The sequence below is a fragment of the Ipomoea triloba genome, chromosome 2, assembly GCF_003576645.1.
Source record: "Ipomoea triloba cultivar NCNSP0323 chromosome 2, ASM357664v1".
In the NCBI taxonomy this organism is placed as follows: domain Eukaryota; kingdom Viridiplantae; phylum Streptophyta; class Magnoliopsida; order Solanales; family Convolvulaceae; genus Ipomoea; species Ipomoea triloba.
In genome coordinates, this window is record NC_044917.1 from 8,404,206 (window position 1) to 8,426,632 (window position 22,427).

The 22,427-nt window shown below is 34.8% G+C and overlaps 2 protein-coding genes across 4 annotated transcripts; both read left to right on the plus strand.

Moving 5' to 3' along the window:
- The first annotated feature begins 793 nt into the window (after nucleotides 1-793).
- On the plus strand, nucleotides 794-19,369 carry LOC116010504 (zinc finger protein BRUTUS-like At1g18910). 2 transcript variants are annotated; one of them, XM_031249937.1, is made up of 13 exons: nucleotides 794-1,286; nucleotides 7,209-7,427; nucleotides 8,424-8,618; nucleotides 9,523-9,872; nucleotides 10,370-10,598; nucleotides 10,860-12,553; nucleotides 12,932-13,150; nucleotides 13,849-13,986; nucleotides 15,002-15,236; nucleotides 15,321-15,380; nucleotides 16,076-16,147; nucleotides 16,233-16,263; nucleotides 18,952-19,369. In XM_031249937.1, exons 1-13 carry the CDS (start codon nucleotides 1,029-1,031, stop codon nucleotides 19,152-19,154), a joined length of 3,903 nt encoding a protein of 1,300 aa, XP_031105797.1. In that variant the 5' UTR covers nucleotides 794-1,028; the 3' UTR covers nucleotides 19,155-19,369. The 2 variants fall into 2 exon arrangements, with proteins under 2 accessions (XP_031105797.1, XP_031105798.1); XM_031249938.1 differs by having other exon boundaries at nucleotides 795-1,286; nucleotides 16,233-16,352; nucleotides 18,952-19,090.
- A 104-nt stretch (nucleotides 19,370-19,473) lies between these two features.
- On the plus strand, nucleotides 19,474-21,649 carry LOC116010505. 2 transcript variants are annotated; one of them, XM_031249939.1, is made up of 2 exons: nucleotides 19,474-20,059; nucleotides 21,092-21,649. In XM_031249939.1, exons 1-2 carry the CDS (start codon nucleotides 19,501-19,503, stop codon nucleotides 21,400-21,402), a joined length of 870 nt encoding a protein of 289 aa, XP_031105799.1. In that variant the 5' UTR covers nucleotides 19,474-19,500; the 3' UTR covers nucleotides 21,403-21,649. The 2 variants fall into 2 exon arrangements, with proteins under 2 accessions (XP_031105799.1, XP_031105800.1); XM_031249940.1 differs by lacking the exon at nucleotides 21,092-21,649 and adding an exon at nucleotides 20,664-20,788.
- Nucleotides 21,650-22,427: the final 778 nt, after the last annotated feature.

A 22,427-nucleotide genomic window follows, 5' to 3' on the forward strand; every position in this document is an offset into this window, starting at 1 on the left:
TATATACAAGTAAAACATGAGAAACACAAGTTGTATTTGTGTTTCTCATAATTTACGCAAAAAAAAAAAAATAATTTTCATAAATTTAAGAAACTAATTTGAGACTTGCATTTCTATCCACTCCTCTACTTTTCTTTTCTTTTTTTTTTTTTTTGCTCATTTTAGTCAATTACCATTTTATCTACTCCTCCAAAAAAAAATCTATTTAAGTCAAAAGCCCTTTTGGATTTTGGAAGGGAGAAAATGACTAAAATGTAAAAGAATGGGAAGGAATTGACAAAAATGTGAAGAATTTAAAAAGTTGACAAAAATATGAAATTCGCGTTTGGGATATGCGTTTGGCATCAGAAAAACGCGGCTGAGTCTTTTTTTTTTTTAATTATGAAATTAAACGCATTTCAAAAATGCATATGATGTATAAAATAGATCATACGCATTTCAAAATCTAAATTTTAAGGCTTGTCCTAGTAATTACTTTTTCGTGAATTTTCACTTTTATTTCCTTTCAAATATTTACAGCAAATCAAACGGGATGTTATACAATAATCCAAATTTTAAAATCAACCAATTTTTGTCTACCCTTTCAAATAATATTCTATTCTAAGTCAAAACACCTTTTGGATTTTGGAAGCAGCTGCGAAATTGATTTTGCAGGTGATGGTAAGAAGTCATACGTGGCAGAGTGCAGTGGGACCCACGCAGCGTCGTGCGTGTGGTTTGCGCACGGTCTCACACTCTCTTCCCGGGTGCCCCAAGAAGAAAAAAAAAAATGCTACAGGCGGCAATGAGAGTTAGGTATAACGTCTCAATCCGCCACAGAGGCACCACAAATCTTTAATCAACTCAACAATCGCAAAAACCCAAAACCCCAATTTTAAATTGCGATTTGGACATGGGAGAGGCACCAACAACGCCTTCCTGCACAAAAAAACAAGACTGATCCCCTCCCATATATGCTCCTCCACCTTCAATGCTGAAGCTTCCCCTTTGGTCTCTCTCGCCGTTGATGATAGGCGCTTCGTCTGAAAATGGGCGGCGGAGAACCCGAGACGGAGGAGGATTCCCTGCCTCCTTCACTTGCTGCTCTCAAGCTCGTTGATTCCCCGATTCTTTTCCTCGCTGTTTTTCATAAGGTCCTGAGATCTGAGCTAGCTCAGCTCCGCCGCCTGGCGGTGGAGGCCGTCTCCGGGAATGGCTCCCTTGGCCTTGACCTCGTTGACGAGCTTAGAAGGAGGTTTCAGTTCTTGAAACTAGTCTGTAAATACCATTGTGCTGCAGAAGATGAGGTCCGTTTGGCTTCTTACTTCTCCATAAATTAAATTCTATCTTTCTTTAACTTGGTTCAATGTATTTATTGATTAGAAATACAGCTAAAACAGAAAAGAAACCCTTCGCCTTCTTAAATCTCACCCTCATGCTTTGTTTGGCAAGTCCAGCTGAGGCGCTAGTAGTTAATAAGCTAACTAATTGAAATTAAAGTGTTTGTTAAAATTATTTTTTGAATTACCTAATAAATGTAAAAGATAAAAAAGGATAAACTATGATATTAGGATTTTGATTAATGAAGGGTAGATTGTGTTATTTTTGGAAATTAACAAAGATAAAAAGTTAGCAATTTATTTTGAAACGTTATTATTTTAAGTTTCCCATATTTTACCAAAGGCTTAGGCTTATATAGTTTGTTTGTAGCTTAAAATAGCTATAAGTTCTAAAATAAGCTCTACTAATCAGAGCTTCAAGCAAATGTTGTGAAAATTAAGGACATGGTCAACCAGTAATAAAGAGCAAATGTTGTGAAAATGTTGTGAAAATTAAGGACATGGTCAACCAGTAACAAAGAGGCTAGTACAGAATTGTTTTTATTTGCTAACTATCATCATTAGAGTGCCTATGACTTATTTAAGCAAATGAGAATGTGAAGCTTTGGAAAGATTAAATAAATGGAAACACAAAACCTAGCAAACTAAAAAAAAAAAATGAAATTAAGGAATTAAACAAATTAGGAAGGCAGAGTAATTAGAAAACTGATAAGGAGATGGATGTAGAGCTTCTACACTCGTTTCTTGATAACTACTTCTGCCTATTAGAATGCCAGGCTGAGTAACAAAAAACAACAAAGAACTCAGCCTACTTCGTCTCATGTATTTAATATTGTTTCAATTATGTTATCATGCTATATTTTTATGCCAATTAGTCATAAAAAAAATCCTTTAAGATTATACATTAATGGTATAGGCTATCGTGGTTTTTTACTATTGCTTAGAAGCGAGGAATATTTTATCCTAAATGACTATGTGATAATTCAACCGAGTTTTGTTTTTGAAAATTACCATGACGTATTGATATCCCAAATCAATGAATTTGATAGCTAAGCAAAAGCATGGATAGAGAATAGAAGGAATTAAGCACAAACACATTGCAAGAAAGCGAGACATGGAAATAAATTAAATTAAATTAAATTAATAATAAAACAATAATCCACTAGAGCCCTAGACAAAGTGTCTAATTCATATGTTTATGACACAAGTCAATATTATAAACAAGAGTTGTTGAAGCAGTTGCAAAATATTACTACGAAAATAATATTTTCGTAAAATAGCAAGCACAAGAAACGAAAGATTTAGGGTGTTAGTACAATCGAGCGAAATACTCTCTCCTTAAAATCTTATTTGCTATCTCCTAAAGGTGCTAGGAATGTTGTAGCCTAGGTGTTCCAGGATAAAACGTAACAGTTAAACCCAACGAACTAGAACAAGGGATGAACACAAGAAGTTTGAGGAGGAAGTTGAGCAGAGTTTTGAGAGTAAAAACGTAAGATTTATTTATTTTTTGTGTCTAAAATTTGTTGTTCAACCATGCTTATATAAGAGATGAGTAATTAATAACAATTAACATTAACCTTCATAACAGACAACCATTACTCTGGAAATTAATTCTAAAATTACTTGAATCAAGCCTGTTCAAGCTCATTTTGAGATTTGATTTGCACCACCCCCTTAGTTGCAGAACCTCTATGCTATACAATTCAACATGCCTTTAAAAAGCTCTTGTATATATAGTGGTGCAAATTCTATTGTTTTCCAATGTTGGACAAATGCTACCTTTTTAAGTCTTTCCACCTTCATTTTTCAACTCAAATGGGTTTATTTTGATAATTAATTTATCATTCATCCATTATCCATTTTGAGCATACAATATATCAATTTTTTTGTCTCACTACGAAGATCCCAAATCCACTTTGACCCGACCCAAATCAGAAGTGAACCCCAAATATAATTGTACCACAAAATAGCTACTTACAATGCCATTTTTGCTATTTTTTCAACAATCATCCACATGAATGAAAAATTGATTTTTGGGGTGGTTTAAAAACGGAACGACTGTCTTCAACGGTCGATCCCTGCATAGACTAGGTATGTGTTACCCTTTGAACCTTCGCTTATGAAAATATAATTACTCTACTGGTTGTTCGGTAGAACGCGATGTCTTTGAACCAACTGTCATTTGTGTAGATGATGATATATCTCACACAAGAACTTTCCAACCATGTTCTGTTCTTAAGCCTGCCTGTTTTGGTCATGGGTCGCCGTTCATGGTTTTGCAAGAGTTTCTAAAGAATTGAGCCCAATCAATTCTCCTTTGAAGCGACCCCCCTTCTCTCTCACATAGATGATTCTTTTTCGAGTATCCCGTATACTCACACATGTCAATCGACATTCGAATCATTAAAGCATCAACGTGCTAGTCTCGTGCGGGAATCACTGTTCTAACGAGGAGTGGTAGGGAATCCGAAATCCCCACAGTGACATGCTTCGTTCCATAATTTAGTTGTCTCATTAAACCTAGGTGGCAGCTAGGTTGAGTGTCCACTATAGAACTCATCCAAGGGCTTAGACCCATTCCTCGTGTCAACTTCTCTACAACTTCTTTGCTCAACCCTTTGGTTAGCGGATCCACTACGTTGTCTTTTGACTTCACATAGTCAACCGAGACAACACAGTTGTGAGAAGTTGTTTAATGAGATTATGTCTACGATGTATATGTCTAGACTTACCATTATACATATTACTCAGTACTTTACCATTTGTGACTTGACTATCGCAATGTACACATATTGGAGGTATCGTTTTTCCCAACTAGGAATATTCTCGAGAAAATGGTGTAGCCATTCAGTCTCTTCACAACATTTGTCTAAGGCTATTAGCTCAGATTCCATCGTGGATCTGGCTATCGCAGTTTGCTTTGAGGATTTCCATGCAATGGCTGCATCGGCTAACGTAAACACGTAGCCACTTGTGGATTTAGAGTCTTTAATATCAGATATCCAATTAGCGTCACTATATCTTTCAAGTACAACATGATATATTGTATAGTGCAGTCCAAGGTCGCGAGTATGCCTAAGGTATCTCATAATCTTTATTATTGCCTTCCGGTGCATATCATCGGGGTTACTCGTATATCTACTGAGTTTACTAACCACAAAGGCAATATCTGATCTACTACAGCTCATTAGATACATCAAACTACCAATAACCCGAGCATATTCTACTTGAGAAATACACTCTTCATGGTTCGTGGTTAGATGAATGTTTGTATCAAACGGTGTCCTAGCCAATTGATCGTTATCCTTGTTAAATTTTACATGGATTTTGTCAATATAATGAGTTTGGCTTAACACAAGGCCATTAGGTCTTCTAATGATTTTAATCCCGATGATTAAATTAACCGAACCCATATCCTTAATTTCAAATCTCGCATTTAACATGATTTTGGTAGATTTGATCATTCGAACATTACTGCCAACTATGAGTATATCATCTACGTATAAACAAAGAATAACATAACCATTTATCATTTTCTAATAATTGTATTTCTATGCATTGAACTAGACAAAGATCCTATATTTATAGAAACATCAGGCTAAACCCAATAACCCACTCTCACCAGGAATAGGAATAGTGTTGTCCAAGGCGCTAGGTGCCGCCTAGGCGGGCCGCGGGCGACTAAAATCAAATAGGCTGCTCCGTGCAGACGTTGCAAATGCGACGTTGACATTGTGGAGTGTGGTTGTGGCGATGGTGACTGTGTGAGTGTGTGGACGATGGCAACTTGGGGAGGTCAAATACCCTTGGCCTAGCCGATTTTTACAACACTGAATTGGAACACAAAACCACTCCTACTAGGAATGGGACTATAGGTTTATTTTATTATTCAATACTCCTCTCAAATTGAAACATCTAGATTCTAGAAGTTCCAAGCTTGAATTAAGACAAACACTCTACGTAAGTCAAAATTACAATGCATTATACACAACCCTTGGGAATGAAGATGAAAGTGCTAAGGACGGAGCTGGATATGAACAACCTCAAAATAACTTGGCAACACAAGCACTCTAAGACGTACGCCAATAAGCCTTCATCAAGAGAGGTAGAGGCAAAATAGAGTAGTAGTGAAGTGATACTATAAAGCCCATAGTAATGAAGGTAGCCCAAAGCAATGAAGAAAAGCCCATAACAGTGAAAAGAATAAAATAAAACTAGTTGTTGATAGTAACATTCCCCCTTTCTTGAAACTTGTGAAATAATAATCGGCATTTGGAAATAAAATGTAGTAATATCGAAATTAAATGCCCTTGGAGAATAAATATGACATAAGGAAACAAACATGTCAATACAAAAAATTGAACACCCTTAAGAAAGAAATTTGGTAACGGACCAAAAAGCCTCCAAAAAGACAAAAATTGTGAAAAGGGATTTAAAAAATCTTGTTAGAAACGATTGTTTCTTGAATATTAGGAAACCTTTATTGAATATTAGGAAATTCCTAGTAGGGTGGACTTAGTTTCCTATTCCTATTAGGGTTTCCTATTCCTATTATGGTAGATTTGGTAGCTAGTTTAGTATATATAGAGGCATAGAGAACAAACCCTATTGTACTCTTTCATTATAATATATTCATACATTCTATTATTCTCTAGTTTTCTCACATACTTTGTTTCCGCCTAACTGGCGGGTGGTTATTATTCTCCACCCGCCAGGTCTTTCAATCGCTCAATTTCAACATTTCTAATCGGAAAGGTAACAAAAATGTTATAGAACACATAAGCTCTGATACCATGTTGAAATTGAAGGACTGAAAGGTCTAGCGAGTGGCAAATAGTCACCACCAACTAGTTAGGCAGAAGCAAAATACGTGAAAAATCAAAGAAAGATCGAATATATCAAAGCGAAATGTGTGAAATCAAAGAAAGAAAGAATATATCAATAATAATATATTGTATTTATGTGTATTGAATCCTATATTTATAGAAACACTGGGTTAAGCTTACTCCCACTAGAAATAGGAAACTAAGTGTATTGAATCCTATATTTATAGAAATACTTAGTTAAGTTTACTCCCACTAGAAATAGGAAACAAAGTGTATTGAATCCTATATTTATAGAAATACTGGGTTAAGCTTACTCCCACTAGAAATAGGAAACAAAGTGTTGAAGTCACTCGTACGAGGAATAGGACTATGGCTTCCTATTGTTAAACAATATGTATTATTGTGTATAAATATATAACCTTAGCTCATTTGTAAAAGATAAGTTATTACTAATGCAATCTAATAATATGTTTAAAAAAATTACAATCATATGGTCAAATTAAAAAAAAAAAAGTTATAATTAATTGAAAAAATTCTAAATTAAATGAGTAAATCAATTTTTGTTGTGTTAACATATTATGTGCCTGTAGTTAATATATTATGTGCCTTCAATTTATTTTCCGGTGACGCAGAGATTCGAACACATGACCTTTGGCATGGGGTTGCTCTGATACCAAGTTGAAATTGAGGAATTGAAAGGCCTGGCGGGTGGAGAATAACAACCACCCGCCACCAATTAGGCGGAAGCAAAATATGTGAGAAACCAAAGAAAAAGAGAATATAAAGAATATATTATAATAAAAGATTATAATAGATTGTCTATGTGTACTCTATACCTCTATATATACTAAACTATGTACTAAATCAATCCTAATAGGAATAGGAAACTAAGCCCACTCCAACTCCTAATATTCAATAAAGGTTTCCTAATATTCAACATGTTTCAATATCAATAATAATTGTTTCATCTAGTTTTAACCTTGATTCTTTTTTACAAAGATCAGTAACAATTCAAACAATGTTTGTCTCAAATGTTGATTTCAAAATTTTTTTTTGACAGGTCATCTTTCTTGCACTAGATGCACATGTGAAGAATGTGGTTTGTACATATTCACTCGAACATAGAAGCATAGATGATCTGTTTGTTTCTATCTTCCATTACTTGGATCTCCTGAAGAAGGAAAGTGAAAATTTGCTCAATTTGTTTAAAGAACTTATAATTTGCATAGGTACTTTGTGGACCATCATGAGTCAGCATATGCTGAAAGAAGAAGAGCAGGTATTCATTAACATTGCATTATGGAATAATTCCCCTTTTGGTCCCTATTTTCTATTGGCTTTAATTGCTTCCTCCATTAAAATTGACTGCCTGTTATCTTAATCTATAAAACATTGTCTGGCATTAGAGCATCACCACAACAAGCGTTAAATAGTGATGGAATTTTCCTCAAGCTTAACAAATTTAATTCTGTCTGTGATAGTGTGATTAGGCCATCTTAAATTTATTCCTGAAGAAGCATAGTGTATTGTGAAAATAATGGTAAGCCCTTCATGAAAACTAATCAGTATCCTCACTGAGACAACAATGAGGCCAAGAGCACGTGCGTATGCAATATAAATCTTAATAAAATTTTGCTTATGCAATATAAATCACGTGGAAGTTCTAACACAATGGTACACTCTGCATTGAATTGGACTGCTGAGTTCAAAACTGAGTATTGTCCCATCTTCAGTTAACTGCTTTAATTGAAAAGTCAACACAATTTGTATTCTATAAACTTGTTATGCCATGACCTATTATTCAATATTTGAGCAATTGAAAATTATACAAAACCTAACCATCACAATCTTGCTGCTTAAAGGATGAAATTGCCATGTGTGCTGAATGTACCAAAGAGGAAAAGAAATAAGCTAAGCAAAACAAATATAATATATATTGAGAAAACTGAATAAGCCACATTTCCCTCTGTTTGGTTATGTGAGCACCATTTTAACGAATTACTAGAGTTCGTTTTTTATTTTTTATTTTTGCTGCAAATATGTAGATATGGAATTTATATGAGCTGGTTTCACATGATATTTTTATCTTATATTAAAATACCAAAAAAAAATATGCATACTGCCACTGAATGCAATAGGTTTCCATGATATTATGTATAATTGAATAAGATTAAAGGTGAATACACCTCTCTTTGGATTTTTCTAAACAGTGTTTAATAGGAATTTTTTTGTCTTGTCAATTTCACAAAACTCTTAAGCATGTTTTTGGCTGCAGATTTTTCCTTTGTTGGTGCAGCAGTTTTCTCCCAAAGAACAGGCTAAGCTTGTATGGCAGTACCTGTGTAGTGTTCCTATTATTCTGCTGGAAGAATTCCTACCGTGGCTGACTACTACATTGTCTTCAGACCAAAAGAATGATTTTCTGGAATGCATATCGGTCATTGTACCTGATGAAAAACTACTTCAAGAGGTATGCAATACACCATATTATATTGGCTAAAGTGTCATCTAGCACCATGAACTATATCCAATTATTCATGCCGCACCCTGAACTTTCATATCGTATATATCGAGCCGCAAACCAAAATAAAAAATTCACCTAGAACTTTTAGCAGGTTTCCAGGCCTTCCTGCTGACATGGCGCAGGTTTTTAAGTGATGTGGCATTTCTTTTAACCTTATGTTGTCCATGTAAGCATGTACATATTAAAAATAAATTTTTTTTTTTGAAAAAAACAAATAATACAAACAAAAAAAATTAGCATTTCTATAAATTTGGAAAATTGAAAAAATACTAAACAACAAATTGACCAAAAAATATAAATTCTGGAAAAAAAAATTGAAACATTGGAATTGCAAAATTGAAAAGTATATATTATAAAAATAAAGAGAATAAAATTCTGGTTATTTTAATATAATAATTTTTTTTTTTAATTTTAAATATGTAAACGCTTACATGGACAACATAAGGTTAAGAGAAATGCCACATCAGACGCCATGTCAGCAAGAAGACCTAGAAACCTGCTAAAAGTTCTAGGTGAATTTTTTATTTTGGTTTGAAACCTGCTAAAAGTTCTAGGTGAATTTTTTATTTTGGTTTGCGGCTCGCTAAAAGTTCTAGGTGAATTTTTTATTTTGGTTTGCGGCTCGATATATACTATATGTGAATTTTTTATTTTGGTTTGCGGCTCGATATATACTATATGAAAGTTCTTTATTTTGGTTTGCGGCTCGATATATACTATATGAAAGTTCAGGGTGCGGCATGAATAATTGGATATAGTTCATGGTGCTAGATGACACTTTAGCCTATTATATTCTCTCAAACTACGTTGTTTGAATTCCTGACTTGGCCATTGATATCCAATCTCCTAGGTGGTCATCTACTGGCTTGAAAGTAACAAAAGTTGTCATTTTGAAGCACACAATAAATATGGAAAAGGCGCTCAAATTTATTATGGACCAGCCAATTTCAAGGGCATGCTCAAACTATATCCTCCAAAGATTCATTCCTCAGAAAATCAACTAAAAGGAACTTACTTGTGCCAACAAACTAGTACACATGGTCCTATTGATGGTATTAGTCTTTGGCATGCTGCCATCAGAAGAAATTTCAAGGAAATTTTAGCTGAGTTACATCAATTGCAAAACTCAAGTTCCATTATGTCCTTATCATCATTAGTAATCCAGTTAAAATTTTTTGTCGACATCCTTGCTTTCTACAGGTAACTAAAGTCATGACTTCTAAGGTTCAGTGTAATTTTCTGGTTCACATACCCTAACCTTTAAGTAAGCATATATTAGTTTTAGATTTTTTATTTAAACCTGTTGCATTAAATAAATCCAAAGACCTTGTGGTCTAGTGGCACCCGGTGTCCCAGTTAACACTCCCACATTCAGTAGGTTGAGAAAGTAGCTATGTTGACTCCTTGTGCTTCAGTAGGTTGAGAAAGTAGCTATGAACAGATACTACATTGTAACGGAGTCAATAGTACTCAAAAAATAAAAAATCCAATCTATCTTTCAATTTCAATTTATTCAACCAAAATATTGACAAGAGATGAGATAATGAGAAGTGTCTCTTTTGGGGCTTAATTATTTTTGCATGAAGAAAAGCACATTACTCAAAATATAGGTAGATAACAAAAAACAATTTTCATATTTTCTTTTTTTTTTTTCTTTCTTTTCTGGGTCTCTCTAAGATATTGCTTTCTATTTGCAGCTATGCATTGGATAAGTTATTTTACCCCTTGCTAGAAGAAATTGCTGAGACTGGTCTGTCTCCTTTCTATGATCATCTAATCCATGAAAGTCAAATTGAAGGTCTGACGAAGTTGCTATTTTCTAAACTGGAAGAGGGACTACAGAGCAATTTTATAGAAATGCTTTGTCAGGAACTAGAGTCTGTTGCAGGATTGATCAACAAAAGATTAATTATTCTTGAAAAAGAGGTATGCCAGTTTAGATATGAGTTGATTTCAGCATTTTCATAAGAAATTTATTTTTGCAGGATCTGTTTCTTTTGTTCTGTTCTTATGGACAAATCAGTTCATTCAATATGATCTCTTAACATGAAGATGCTATTACTATTTCCCCTTCAGTACCTGAAGCTGTCATAAAGTTCTGCCTTGGTGTTCCTGGAGTGCCTTTAGTTGGTAATAATTAATAAATTGGACATTGATTCCTTTTTCTTCTTCTTCTGTTATGTACAGGTTATTTCATTGATTAGTGAAACCTGCAGCCATGAATTGCAGATATGGTTATTATATAGCAGCTTGCATATGATGCCGCTTGGGTTGTTGAAGTGTATGGTTACCTGGTTCTCTTCTCATTTATCAGAGGACGAATACAAGGCTATTCTGAATAAAATAAAGATGGGAAATTCTGCAATGCATGGGCCCTTTGCATCTTTGTTAAGTGAGTGGATTCGGACAGGTTGCTCAGGCAAGATCTCTATTGAAAAGTTTGTAGAAGACTTGGAAGAACTATTCAGTAGCAGAAGCTATTTTTGCTCTGAACTGACCATGGAGAATTCCGGAAATTCTTGTTCCCAACTGGATAAGCAACCCTCTAACAAATGTTCTGCTGTTCAATTGGGTGCAAATTCTACCATGAAAGCCAACCACAATGTGTGTAACACCTTGACCATGATTGACAATGTGTCTTATTCTAATGGTATCAGTCTGCATATGTTCTTCTCAGACACATTGAAGAAGTTGGCATCCCTTCCTGAAACTGTGGAGTGCAGCAGCTCTTGCACCTCTGTCAATCTTGACCTTAGACCAATGGACTGCTTCTATCTTTTCCACAAAGCTCTTAAAAAGGATCTGGATTATCTGGTCTTTCTCTCAGGTAAATTAGGTGAAGATGTTGGAATTCTTACTGATTTTGAAAGACGCTTCCGGCTAGTAATGTTTCTATTTCAGAACCATAGTAATTCAGAGGATGAGATTGCCTTTCCTGCACTGGAATCAAAGGGAAAACTACAAAACATCAGCCACTCCTATGCAATTGATCATAGGTTTGAGGCTGAGCAATTCAATAAAATTTCACTTGTTCTTGATGAGATCTTCAAGTTGCAACTTCAAGTCGATAAACTGGACCAGAGAATGTTGAAATACAGTCAGTTGTGTTTGAAGTTGCACAGCGCATGCATCTCCATGTGTAAAGTACTTTCGGACCACATGCATCGTGAAGAAGTTGAACTTTGGCCACTGTTTAGTGAGTACTTTTCCATCAAGGAACAAGAAAAGATTTTGGGCCACATGCTTGGAAAAACAAAGGCAGAAATTCTACAAGAAATGATTCCTTGGCTAATGGAATCTTTAACAGAAGAAGAACAGCATGCTATGATGTCATTGTGGCGCAAGGCCACAAAAAACACCAAGTTTGAAGAATGGCTTGGAGAATGGTGGGAAGGTATAAAGGAATATAGAACACCAAAGATAGAACAGAGACCAAATGCTTCTCATCCTCTGGATATTGATCCTCTGGAAGTTGTATCAACATATTTGATGAAAGGCAGAGTTGAGCTTCAAGAAGTCGGCAGCAACAAAGACACTGAACTGCAGAAAGATGGATATAGTGATTCTGAAATCAACACACTTGGCTTTATTAGTACAAATGAAACACAAGTTTCCAATAAAAACCAAAGTAGTTATCAATCTCAGGAAGTAGTTAAGCTTGCTAGTAAGATTGAGAAGAATAGGGACAGTAAAACATTTGATTGCACCACTCAAAATAACAGAGTGAGCCACATTGCATCAGAATCCCAAAAGCTGAAGGTAGAAGATGACTCTCTAGTGATCTCTCAAGAGGAGCTTCTAGCTGTAATAAGAAGAGTATCAAATGATTCTTCTTTGGATTCTAAGAAGAAACAATATATCATGCAGAGCTTGCTGATGAGGTAAGTGAGCTTTTCAAGCACTTGTCCTCTATTCTGTTTCTCAAGAAGTAGCTGAAGTTGCTTAAAAAATAAAATATTACGGAGTAGAATTTTACAACATCACCACCACTAGGAAGTGCTTTCTATTAGATCTAGATCTTTTTGTTCTTCCATGGTAATTGCTTGCAAAATATGCTCTCCTGATATGAATGAATACTATGGTATCTCTTATTTTGAGGTGGGTGAGGATGTGAGGGGTTAGCAATTAAACATTTTGGCCACTACTAGCCATGGAACTTGTTTCCTAAATTTTCTCCTTTTTTGTCTTTTAGACACTAGATAGATTCCATATGCACCCTCTATGGAGTTAACTATAGCTTTAATAATTGCTTCTTTCAGTCAATGGATTGTCACCCAAAAGAAATCTCATTCAGTGGCTGTTGCTACAAATGAAAAGGAAGAAGCACTAGGTCTATCTCCAGCTTATCGGGATTCACAAAATCTAATTTTTGGCTGCAAGCATTACAAGAGGAATTGCAAACTTCTTGCTCCATGTTGCAATAAGTTATATACATGCATAAGGTGTCATGATGAGCTGACAGATCACTCTTTGGACAGGTGCGAATGGCTCATACTTACTCATACAAATTGAACATTTTCTTGAAGATTTTCACAGGAAGAAGTAAGGAAAACTGAGAACATTCTGGCACATTGAATTAAATACAATTTTAGTGCCCACCTTGAAGTTCTTAAGTTAAAATATTTAGTAATGGTTTTGATACTACCAGTGGACATATATATAATATTATATGATTCAATGATACATATATAATGAACTTAGCACTTGGCAGTTGGCACTTCCTGGTATGAAATATCTGAATTTATTTTTTATGTTGCTTTGGCATTGGAAACTTTAATTTTTAATTTCTTTTTGAATTTCAAATTCTGGACACTACTGCTTGTGGAATTCCTGTACATGTCAATCATTTGGTCTGACCTCTATTGTCAGGTCTAGTGCCTTCAAATTTTAGTTTAGTTGCGAAAATGATAGTCTAATTCATTCTGCCTGTTTTATATTTTTATTTTTATTTTCTTCAACACTATATACACTTAATACTGCAGAGGTTTGTGCATAGAATATGAAAACTGCCTTTTCAGTGATATTACTCACTGTGAAGCCACTATTCTTAAGTATTTCTTTTACTTTATTTTTTCTTTATCAAATATTTTTCTGCCATTTTGCTTTATCACATTTTTCCTGGTCTCCTCTTGTTGTTTTTCCATCCATATTTCCATTCTTGTGATTATCCTTGCAGAAGAACTATTACCGAGATGATGTGCATGAAATGCTTACTAATTCAACCTATTGGTCCAAATTGTTCGACTCCAACTTGTAAGAAATTATTCATGGCAAGATACTATTGCAGGATCTGTAAATTGTTTGATGATGCAAAGTAAGATCACCAAAAACACTTATTCCATTCTGTTATGTTTACTTCATTTATAGATAGAGACTCTCATGATTATCTTGCTAATTTTGGGGAGATAAGTTTGTAATAACATGTGATCATGACTTTTGACATTATGCTGAGAATTATAAATATTTTTTCCTGTTGCCTTACAGATTTCAAATTTCTTAGCTAAGTGTCATTCTTGTTGATCATATTCCTTGTTAAGATTCCTAAATTTCTAGAGCCTACTCTATTTCAATTAAAAAGTGGAGTTGTGTTCAGCTTACTAAAAAGGAAATATGTCAGAAATTTGGTGCTTGTTTAAGATGAACTTTAAGTTATTAGTGTTTTTGGTTTTTGTTTTTTTTTTTCTCTGACATCCCTATGTGCATACATCATACATATACTTCTATATTGGATTTACTTTTAATTGACTTTGCATATTTGCAAAATGAAACAAAAGAAAAAAATTTCTACACTCTTTGTCCAAAATTAAGTATGTGATGATTCCATTCTCCAGATTATCTATTCTAGTTTATATGAAAGTGTTAAGAGTCCCACATTGAAAATATAAGATAAAACATATGGGTTTATATGGTCATGAGTTAGAATGGCTAATTGATTGGATTCAATCTTTTGGTGTGGTTTGGCCCATGTGCTTTATAGCCGAATTGATTGACTTTAGCTCAATCTTAGATCTTAGATTATAGCATGGTGTAAGGCCATGGGTTATTTTGCAGCAAGGTCTCTTATGAAGTTGTGATGCTCTAATGTAATCCGGGAACAAAATGTTACATGTTGCTGTCGTCTTTCCTTTTTTCTGTACTTTTTCCTTTTGGTTTCTCCCTGAAATCAATTTTAATCTCTAATGCTTATCTTTTTAAAGTAAATATATATCTAGTATAAAGAAGTAACTTGATTGTTCCTCCTATTCATCTGATCAAATTTGTATTATAATCATATTACTCTTCCTAATTCTACTTTTATCTCATTTCTTGTGTGATGAACTGATGAACAGGCAAATATATCACTGCCCTTACTGTAATTTGTGTCGTGTTGGGAAAGGATTGGGCATTGACTACTTCCATTGTATGAATTGCAATGCTTGTATGTCACGGTCCCTTAGTGTGCATGTATGCAGAGAAAAGTGTTTTGAAGATAACTGCCCAATTTGCCATGAGTATATTTTTACTTCAACCTCTCCAGTTAAAGCACTTCCGTGTGGTCATGTGATGCACTCTGCATGTTTTCAGGTATTCACCAGATAGTTTCCAGTTTACCTCAAGATAATGCATCCTTTTAATAGCTGATGATTTCCTTTTCTGTTTTTTACCAAGGACTACACCTGTACCCATTACATTTGTCCGATCTGTAGCAAGTCGCTGGGGGACATGCAGGTATATACAAATGTGTTTATATATTCATAATTTTGTTAATCTTAAAATGATTCTTAGGCTATTATTATAAAAGATCGTCATATTACATGACTACAAAATGTCGAGTTTATTCAGTGTTGTAGACACCTTAATTGATTGCTCAAGAAGAGTGAACTTCTTGTATGCATATATTTGCATACTCTTTAAAACATTTTAAATCTCTGTTGATCACTTCCCTTTCACATTTACAACCATGCTTTTTAACTGTGGTCTTGGAAAAATAAATGTTTATATAATAATGGATATACAACTGTAACCGAATATGAGTACTGTACATGAAAACTTCAAGTGACCCATTGAATGACCTTACCTAGGATGTTGCTGATTTGGAAACAGTTCCTTAACATGGTTCTTTACTTTTCTTCTGCCTACACTTGTGTGAGACTCTTTCCCACCACAATGGCACTGTTTTCAAATGGTTGTTTGAAGTAGAGAGCAGAATAGGCCAGGAGATGATAAACTATTATAACCTGTCATTTATATTGCCATTTAACCTCAAAAACTTATCCAGTTGTCCTTCCGAAAGGTTGTGAAAAAAAAAAAAAAAAAGGGAGAGGACATCAAATGCAAAAAGCCTTTACGTAACATGTGTCGTGTAGTCCTTACTTACACGCTGGTCGCTGTCTCATCTAAAAAGAAGTTGTATCTCCTTTCAGGTTTATTTTAAGATGTTGGATACATTATTGGCTGAGGAGAAAATTCCTGAGGAGTATGCTGGCCAGACTCAGGTTCACCTATTGCAGTTTCTCAGTTGACTAGCTGGAATATCAGATGTCTTGGATTTTCTAAAATATTCTTGTGCTGGTTATGCAGGCTATACTGTGCAATGACTGTGAAAAGAGAGGTACTGCTTCCTTCCACTGGCTCTATCACAAGTGCTCTCATTGTGGTTCATACAATACAAGACTCATTTGACCTGCACCCACAATAAGTGTAAGCAATGAATTCTATAGATGCACAATAGAGAATATAATCATTGTAATATATCACCTTTAGTTATTGCAACAAGTAAAATAATCTTCACTTATCATTTTTAATTAATCCTATACACTTGGTTCCATCATTGTTATTCACTTATTCTCAGAGGTCTTAGAGCATCAACACTGTCAATAGGTTGTGTAATCATGCCTAGACTCTGTTAATGCTGCCATGTCTCCATGTGCCTAGATGTTTTTTTCTGTTATTATTATTATTATTATTATTATTAAGTTCCTAACATTCTGGGCACTACTGAGGGTTCCCTAGACCCGCATTATACAAGACGCTTGTGCTAGGTATGCTTCCTCCCCTTTCAGTGACAAATATAAGACAATTTTGGGAACTAGGAAGTACAATAGTACATTATATTATATTTATGTACCTTTTAGTTAGCATGATATGAAGAGACGACGAGTATTCAAACACAGTTGTTACTAGTAATGTCTACTCGATCATAAGAAAACCTTCATCTATGCCTTTGATCAAGTAATACACCAACTCAGAGGTCTTTTTGTTTGTTTGTTTGTTCTTTTTCTTTTCCTGAAAATCCATCATTCCATCAAAATGCTCATTCACTGACTTAATAAATTGTTTATTTAAAATAGTGGAGGAATGTTTTGGTCTAAGTCACGGGCAGAAGGAATAGGAAGAAGTTTTTTGCCACACTTAGAAGACTGGGTTTGCTTGAGATCCCAAAACTCCCTTAGTCCCCTTTCAGTATTTAAAATTCTACTTCCCATTAATCCAATGAATTCTCCCTTTTTATAATAGGGAAAATACAAGACATCAATAACTAATAATCACCAAATAACTGGAACACCTAAAAGACTAAGACCACCAACTATTAAGCAATTCTAATCTAACTAAAACATCTATTAAATAATTGATAAAAGTATTGTTTCCTTCCTGCATCATACTCATGTCCCCAACCCGCATCAAGGAACTGCCAATCATAGTTTTTCCTTTTCCTAGTAGCATTATGGAAGACAAAGGACTTATATCTCAGACTTCTGATCATAAATCCAGATGTTTTTTAAGATGTCCACTCATTTTCTTACAGAAACTTTTTATCACTGAAAATGATACTGAACTTTGTTGTTGTCAAAGGTTTTATTGGGAACAAAATGTCATTAGAGGATATTACAGATATGAGATTTGGTGGAATAAAAATTTTCCGTTAGAACTTGACCTTAGGATATTATTGAAAGAAACATCAACATTCCAACAATATGTGATGATGAATAATCAAATTTTCTTATTAAGTAAGAGATAATCAGGCACTTTAAGTTAGGTAAAATTACAATTTGGATGAGTAGTAGAAAGTAGAAACTCTATTCTTCCAGAAATGTTGAAGAATCCAAGCGCTTGCCAAAATCAAGAATCTATATTATCAGCTGTTTGGATAAAACAGCTCAGAACTTCTATGTCAATGTGCAAATAAAAGAGGGAAAATTAATCTTACTGTTGTCAATGACAATGTCAATGTCTTAGGAAACTTACTATTGCGGCAGAGCTAAACTCTTCCATCTCTTTCATTCCTAGAAGAATTAGCTCACTTTTTTGTCATTACCATGAATGTGCTGCTGATGTTACCATAGTATGCTTCATTCAGTAAGCGTAAGTTATATTCCTTAACCATATTTCTACCTTAATTAGTGTTAAAATAAGGTCCTATCTTCATTTGTTCACCTCTTAATGCTCCTAAGCTTTGAACTTCCAGCATATTGTTCTGTACACTAGATTTCAATTAGCATGCAGGAAGTCCTGTTCATTCTCTGCATTTATTAGACATCCACTATTTATACAAAGGAAACTCAAACTTTGGCTGCCACTTTTCTAGCAATAATTCCATAATAGGGACTTCTAGACTTGTAAATGTCAGAGCACCTAAGAGACACATACAGGATTAATGCTCCTTGATCTTCTCCTGAATAAACATTTTGCCGTGTTGACTCTCTACTACTATATACTGTCTTTGTAAACCTGCCTGCTTTCCTGCCATCAGTAGATGTCTGATGGTCATAGTTGTACAACATTGGCACTGTATTATGTTAATGGAAAAATCATTTAAGACCATGGAATTGTTGACATGTGAACTAAGAGAATGAAGAATCTATGAAAACAAATAAAGATGAAACACATGGAGCCCAGAATTCATGAAATACAAATGGAAATTGTACATTGCCTGATCAGATGCACAGCTACCAATTTCTGTAATACTACCACAATAATGAAATTGGGCTTGATGGTTTCTGATATTGACCATTATAGAAGTTACCCAGAGAAAAAATGGAGCTTAAATTTTCTGAGCAGCTGATTTTGAATATGGTATGCATATCTGCAGCTCATATTTTGCTGATTCCCACTTTATAGATAAAAGAGCAATTTCATATAGGGTATTTATGGCATTTTAAGTTACATGCATAGTTCTTACTGAATCAAGGAGAAGGGTGATCAAAAAGCAAGCAATGAGAGTGACCGAAAAATAAAAATAGGAGTATAAAGATTTAATTACTGAACATACTCTGATATTCTTTTATTTCTGTTTGAACAGCATCAAATCGTGTCACTCTTGCTATCTTTCTTCTTACTCTGGATGGTTTCTACAAGTTGACACTAGTGAGACTGAAACAAGCTGCTGCGCTCTTTAATTCATTCTCAGAAACATGCTCAACAGATTGTGCTATATCTTTCAATGAAGATTCCGAGCTGCATAAAGGAGATGAGTGGCATCAAGCTTCAGCATGCAATTTCTGAATTTGAAGCAATTGAATGTAATTTGGGTGAAAAGAGTGTACCTTGATTCATATGCTTCCTTGGAGTCAATGTAGGATTGTCTATCGTCAATAGTATCGAAAAATGGATGTATCTCGTCGTAATCTTGAATGTTTTCTTCTTCTTGTTGTATAGTGATGGGCTGTGCACTCCCCATTTGTGGTTGCATCATCATTGGATTGGAAGTATTGTTGTTATTATTGGTATTACTATTAGCGAAATGCTGTTGAATCCATAAAGAATTGATGTTATTGTTGTCTTTAGAATTGACATAGGCAGTAGCGTTGGAGGTGTTGTAAGCAGCATTGGTGGCATTGGAGTAGGAGGGATGGGAAACAGGAAAAGCAGTGACTGGAGCAGCAGCATTGCAATATTGGGGAGAAGGGTCTTGATGGAAAAGCGTGAAGCCATTGGTGGGAGGAGAAATGGGAAGAGGAGGAGGCAAGGTCCCCAATTGCAAAGGCAGAACAGAATCAGTGGACGAGATCTCCTGCTGCTGCTGCTGCTGATTGTGCTGTCGGTAGAATGCCAATTGTGCCTGAACAGCCTGGAGCTCCTCCTCGGCCAGCTGAATTTTGAGCATGAGCTGCTGTATCTCGGCCACACATCCATAAACTGGGTATTTGGCACGGGCGTTAGCTTGGTCAATTATAGACTTCATGGCGACGCCTCTCTGGCTAGGATCAATTTGCTTAAGTATTTTGATTATATTGCTTACCCCAAACAGCCTGTGTGCATTTTGAAACATGTTAGGTTGATCAGCTGGGAAATAGGGTGCCAAAGGGCAGTCAACTTTGCACCTCCTCCTCTGGTACTTGCAAGAGGCACAGGCCTGGCTGGTGCCACCCTTCCGAGTCATCGTTGCAAAGCATCAAACCAACAAACAGGTAAGACCTTCAAATCTCAATGCATGAAGAATTGATGATGATGATGATGATGTTATTGTTTTGTATTGTATTAAATTTTGTTGTGTTTTTCAAAAAAAAAAATAAAAATAAAAATTTGGGAGATTTGGAGATGAGAATTAAGGTGGGGGGATGATGATTAAGGTGGAAGAGAAGAGAAGAGATGTGAAGAGAGTATGTGTTTGTTTGTTTTCTTGTGTGTTGTGTTGTGTTGTGTGTTGATCTGTACAAGTCTGATTGATTAATTGCGGATTTTGCTGAGGGAAAAGACTGAGTAAAAAGAAAGGGAGTGAAGGGGGAGAGAGAAGCTATATTAGTGGGAATGGTTTTGTGAGTTTGAACTGCAAGAAACTAATATATGTTATGTTAATCTCTTCTCCTCTTTATGTTTTTTGCTTAAACTTATTCACTTAATTTACTCATATTCAACTGCCTCTTCCTTTTGGCTAACAAATTCTAGAAAAAAGAGTTCTAAATCTTTTGGCCACATCTCCTCTAACAGTCTTAACAAACAACAACTTTTAGCTTTGCTTGGATTTGTTTGTTAAACCTATTTTTATTTTATTTTTATTTTTTATTTTTTCAGAGGATGCATTTGCAATCTTCAAATCTTGGCCTAAGCTATCAAAATTTGTAAGTTTAAAAAAAAAAAACAAAACAAAACAAAACAAAAAACAAAGAGTAAGAGGTCACTAAAATATCGTTCTTGTATAATTGGGTCACTAGACTTGAAATATGTGCAGTTGAACTATTAAATAAGCAAAATACGACAATTCGATTTTTTTTTTTTTTGACCTATTGAATTATTAAACAAGAAAAATACGTGCAATTGAAGTATTTTGTTTGGGTGCATTTTGGCGTAAAAATATGTCAATCTTTCTTTCCAATTAGAACAACATATGAAAGGAGAATTGCCGAACTGGCAATTGGTATATCGTGACTAGGGTCTATCATATGTATTGTGGATCTTCATTTAAATTAGAGCAAATTGCCATTTTGGTCCACTGACTATAGGGGTCTTATTAATTCCGGCAACGGCGCGCGAAGGACTTGGAAGCTCGGTTCTTTTGGTTCTTCTGCAACCACAGCTTCATCTACTACTACAGGTTCTACTTTACCATTTGGATCAGGCGCGTTTACCACTTCAAATGCATTTGGAGCTTCTTTGGGTTCTGGGTATTCAACAAATTTATTTGGATCTACTTCTTCCCTCCAGACTACAACCTCCGTTAGTTCCCCAATGTTTGGAGCAACAACTTCTTTTGGAGCTTCTACACCTTTTGGGTCTTCCTCAGGCTCATCAAATTTGTTTGGTACAGGTGTAGCCTCTGGATCTTCATCTAATTCAGGTACAGTGCATACTGTTTGGGACAACAGCTCCTGCTTTTGGAGCATCATCAGTTTTGTCAACCCCTGTATTTTCGTCGAGCTTTCCTAGTCCTTCGCCGTTTGCCGAGCTTTCCAAGTCCTTCCCTGCCGCCGGAAAAGTGCAAGAAAATAGGGTAGCTCGCCGGAGAAGAAGAAAGAGGTGTGAAATGAATAAAATGCCCTCATTATTTAGGGTTTAGAATTTTCTGGCGACATTTGGCCGGCAATTTAGCCGGAGTGACCAAAATTGATAAAAATTGAATAGTCATGGTATGCAATTAACAGTTTTGAAAGTCGTGGACTGTAATTAATAAGACCCCTATAGTCAGTGGTCCAAAATGACAATTTGCTCTTTAAATTATGTACTTATAGTGCGTGTATAAAATCTATATCAATTGTCCAAAATAAGAAAAATTTATAAAAAAAAATAAAAAATTGCTTCATGTAAGTTGAATTGTTCAAATCGCAAGCTTGAAGGTTAAATTATATTACTAATAATAGTGTAAAAGTCAAATTCAACTGTTACTAATACTTAATGAAATAATTGACATTGAATTGACAAAATGTTATGCACTCGTATATTCAAAGTTATGCACACGTAGGTTCAAAGATATGCACATCAAAATTCACAGATATGCATCATAAACATTCTTTTGAGAAGCTAATAAAGTAAATATGCACTTGAAAAGAAACTATACACTCAAAGAGGTTAACATTTATTGATATATACTTGAATAAAAAAAAATGCACTTGAAGAAGGAAAATAATGTACTCATCTTTTGAAAAACTAATAAAGTAAATATGCACTCGAAGAAGTAAAAATATGCACTTGAAAATGAGAAATAATGCACCCAAAAAAAAAACTTATACAAAATTATCATAATGTCATTGCTATCTAATGTCTCAGATTTAACCTTATTTTTTACCTAGAGCTCCTTCGCATATATATATATATATATATATATATATATATATATATAAA

Bases quoted from the DNA above. Each gene is read 5' to 3' on its own strand.
- LOC116010504 (XM_031249937.1), top strand. From the start codon at position 1,029: ATGGGCGGCGGAGAACCCGAGACGGAGGAGGATTCCCTGCCTCCTTCA. The intron at 13,987-15,001 runs GTAAGATCACCA...ACTGATGAACAG, and splicing joins AAATTGTTTGATGATGCAAA to GCAAATATATCACTGCCCTT. The intron at 15,237-15,320 runs GTATTCACCAGA...TTTTTTACCAAG, and splicing joins TGCACTCTGCATGTTTTCAG to GACTACACCTGTACCCATTA.
- LOC116010505 (XM_031249939.1), top strand. From the start codon at position 19,501: ATGGGAAACAGGAAAAGCAGTGACTGGAGCAGCAGCATTGCAATATTG. The intron at 20,060-21,091 runs GTAAGACCTTCA...CACTGACTATAG, and splicing joins AGCATCAAACCAACAAACAG to GGGTCTTATTAATTCCGGCA.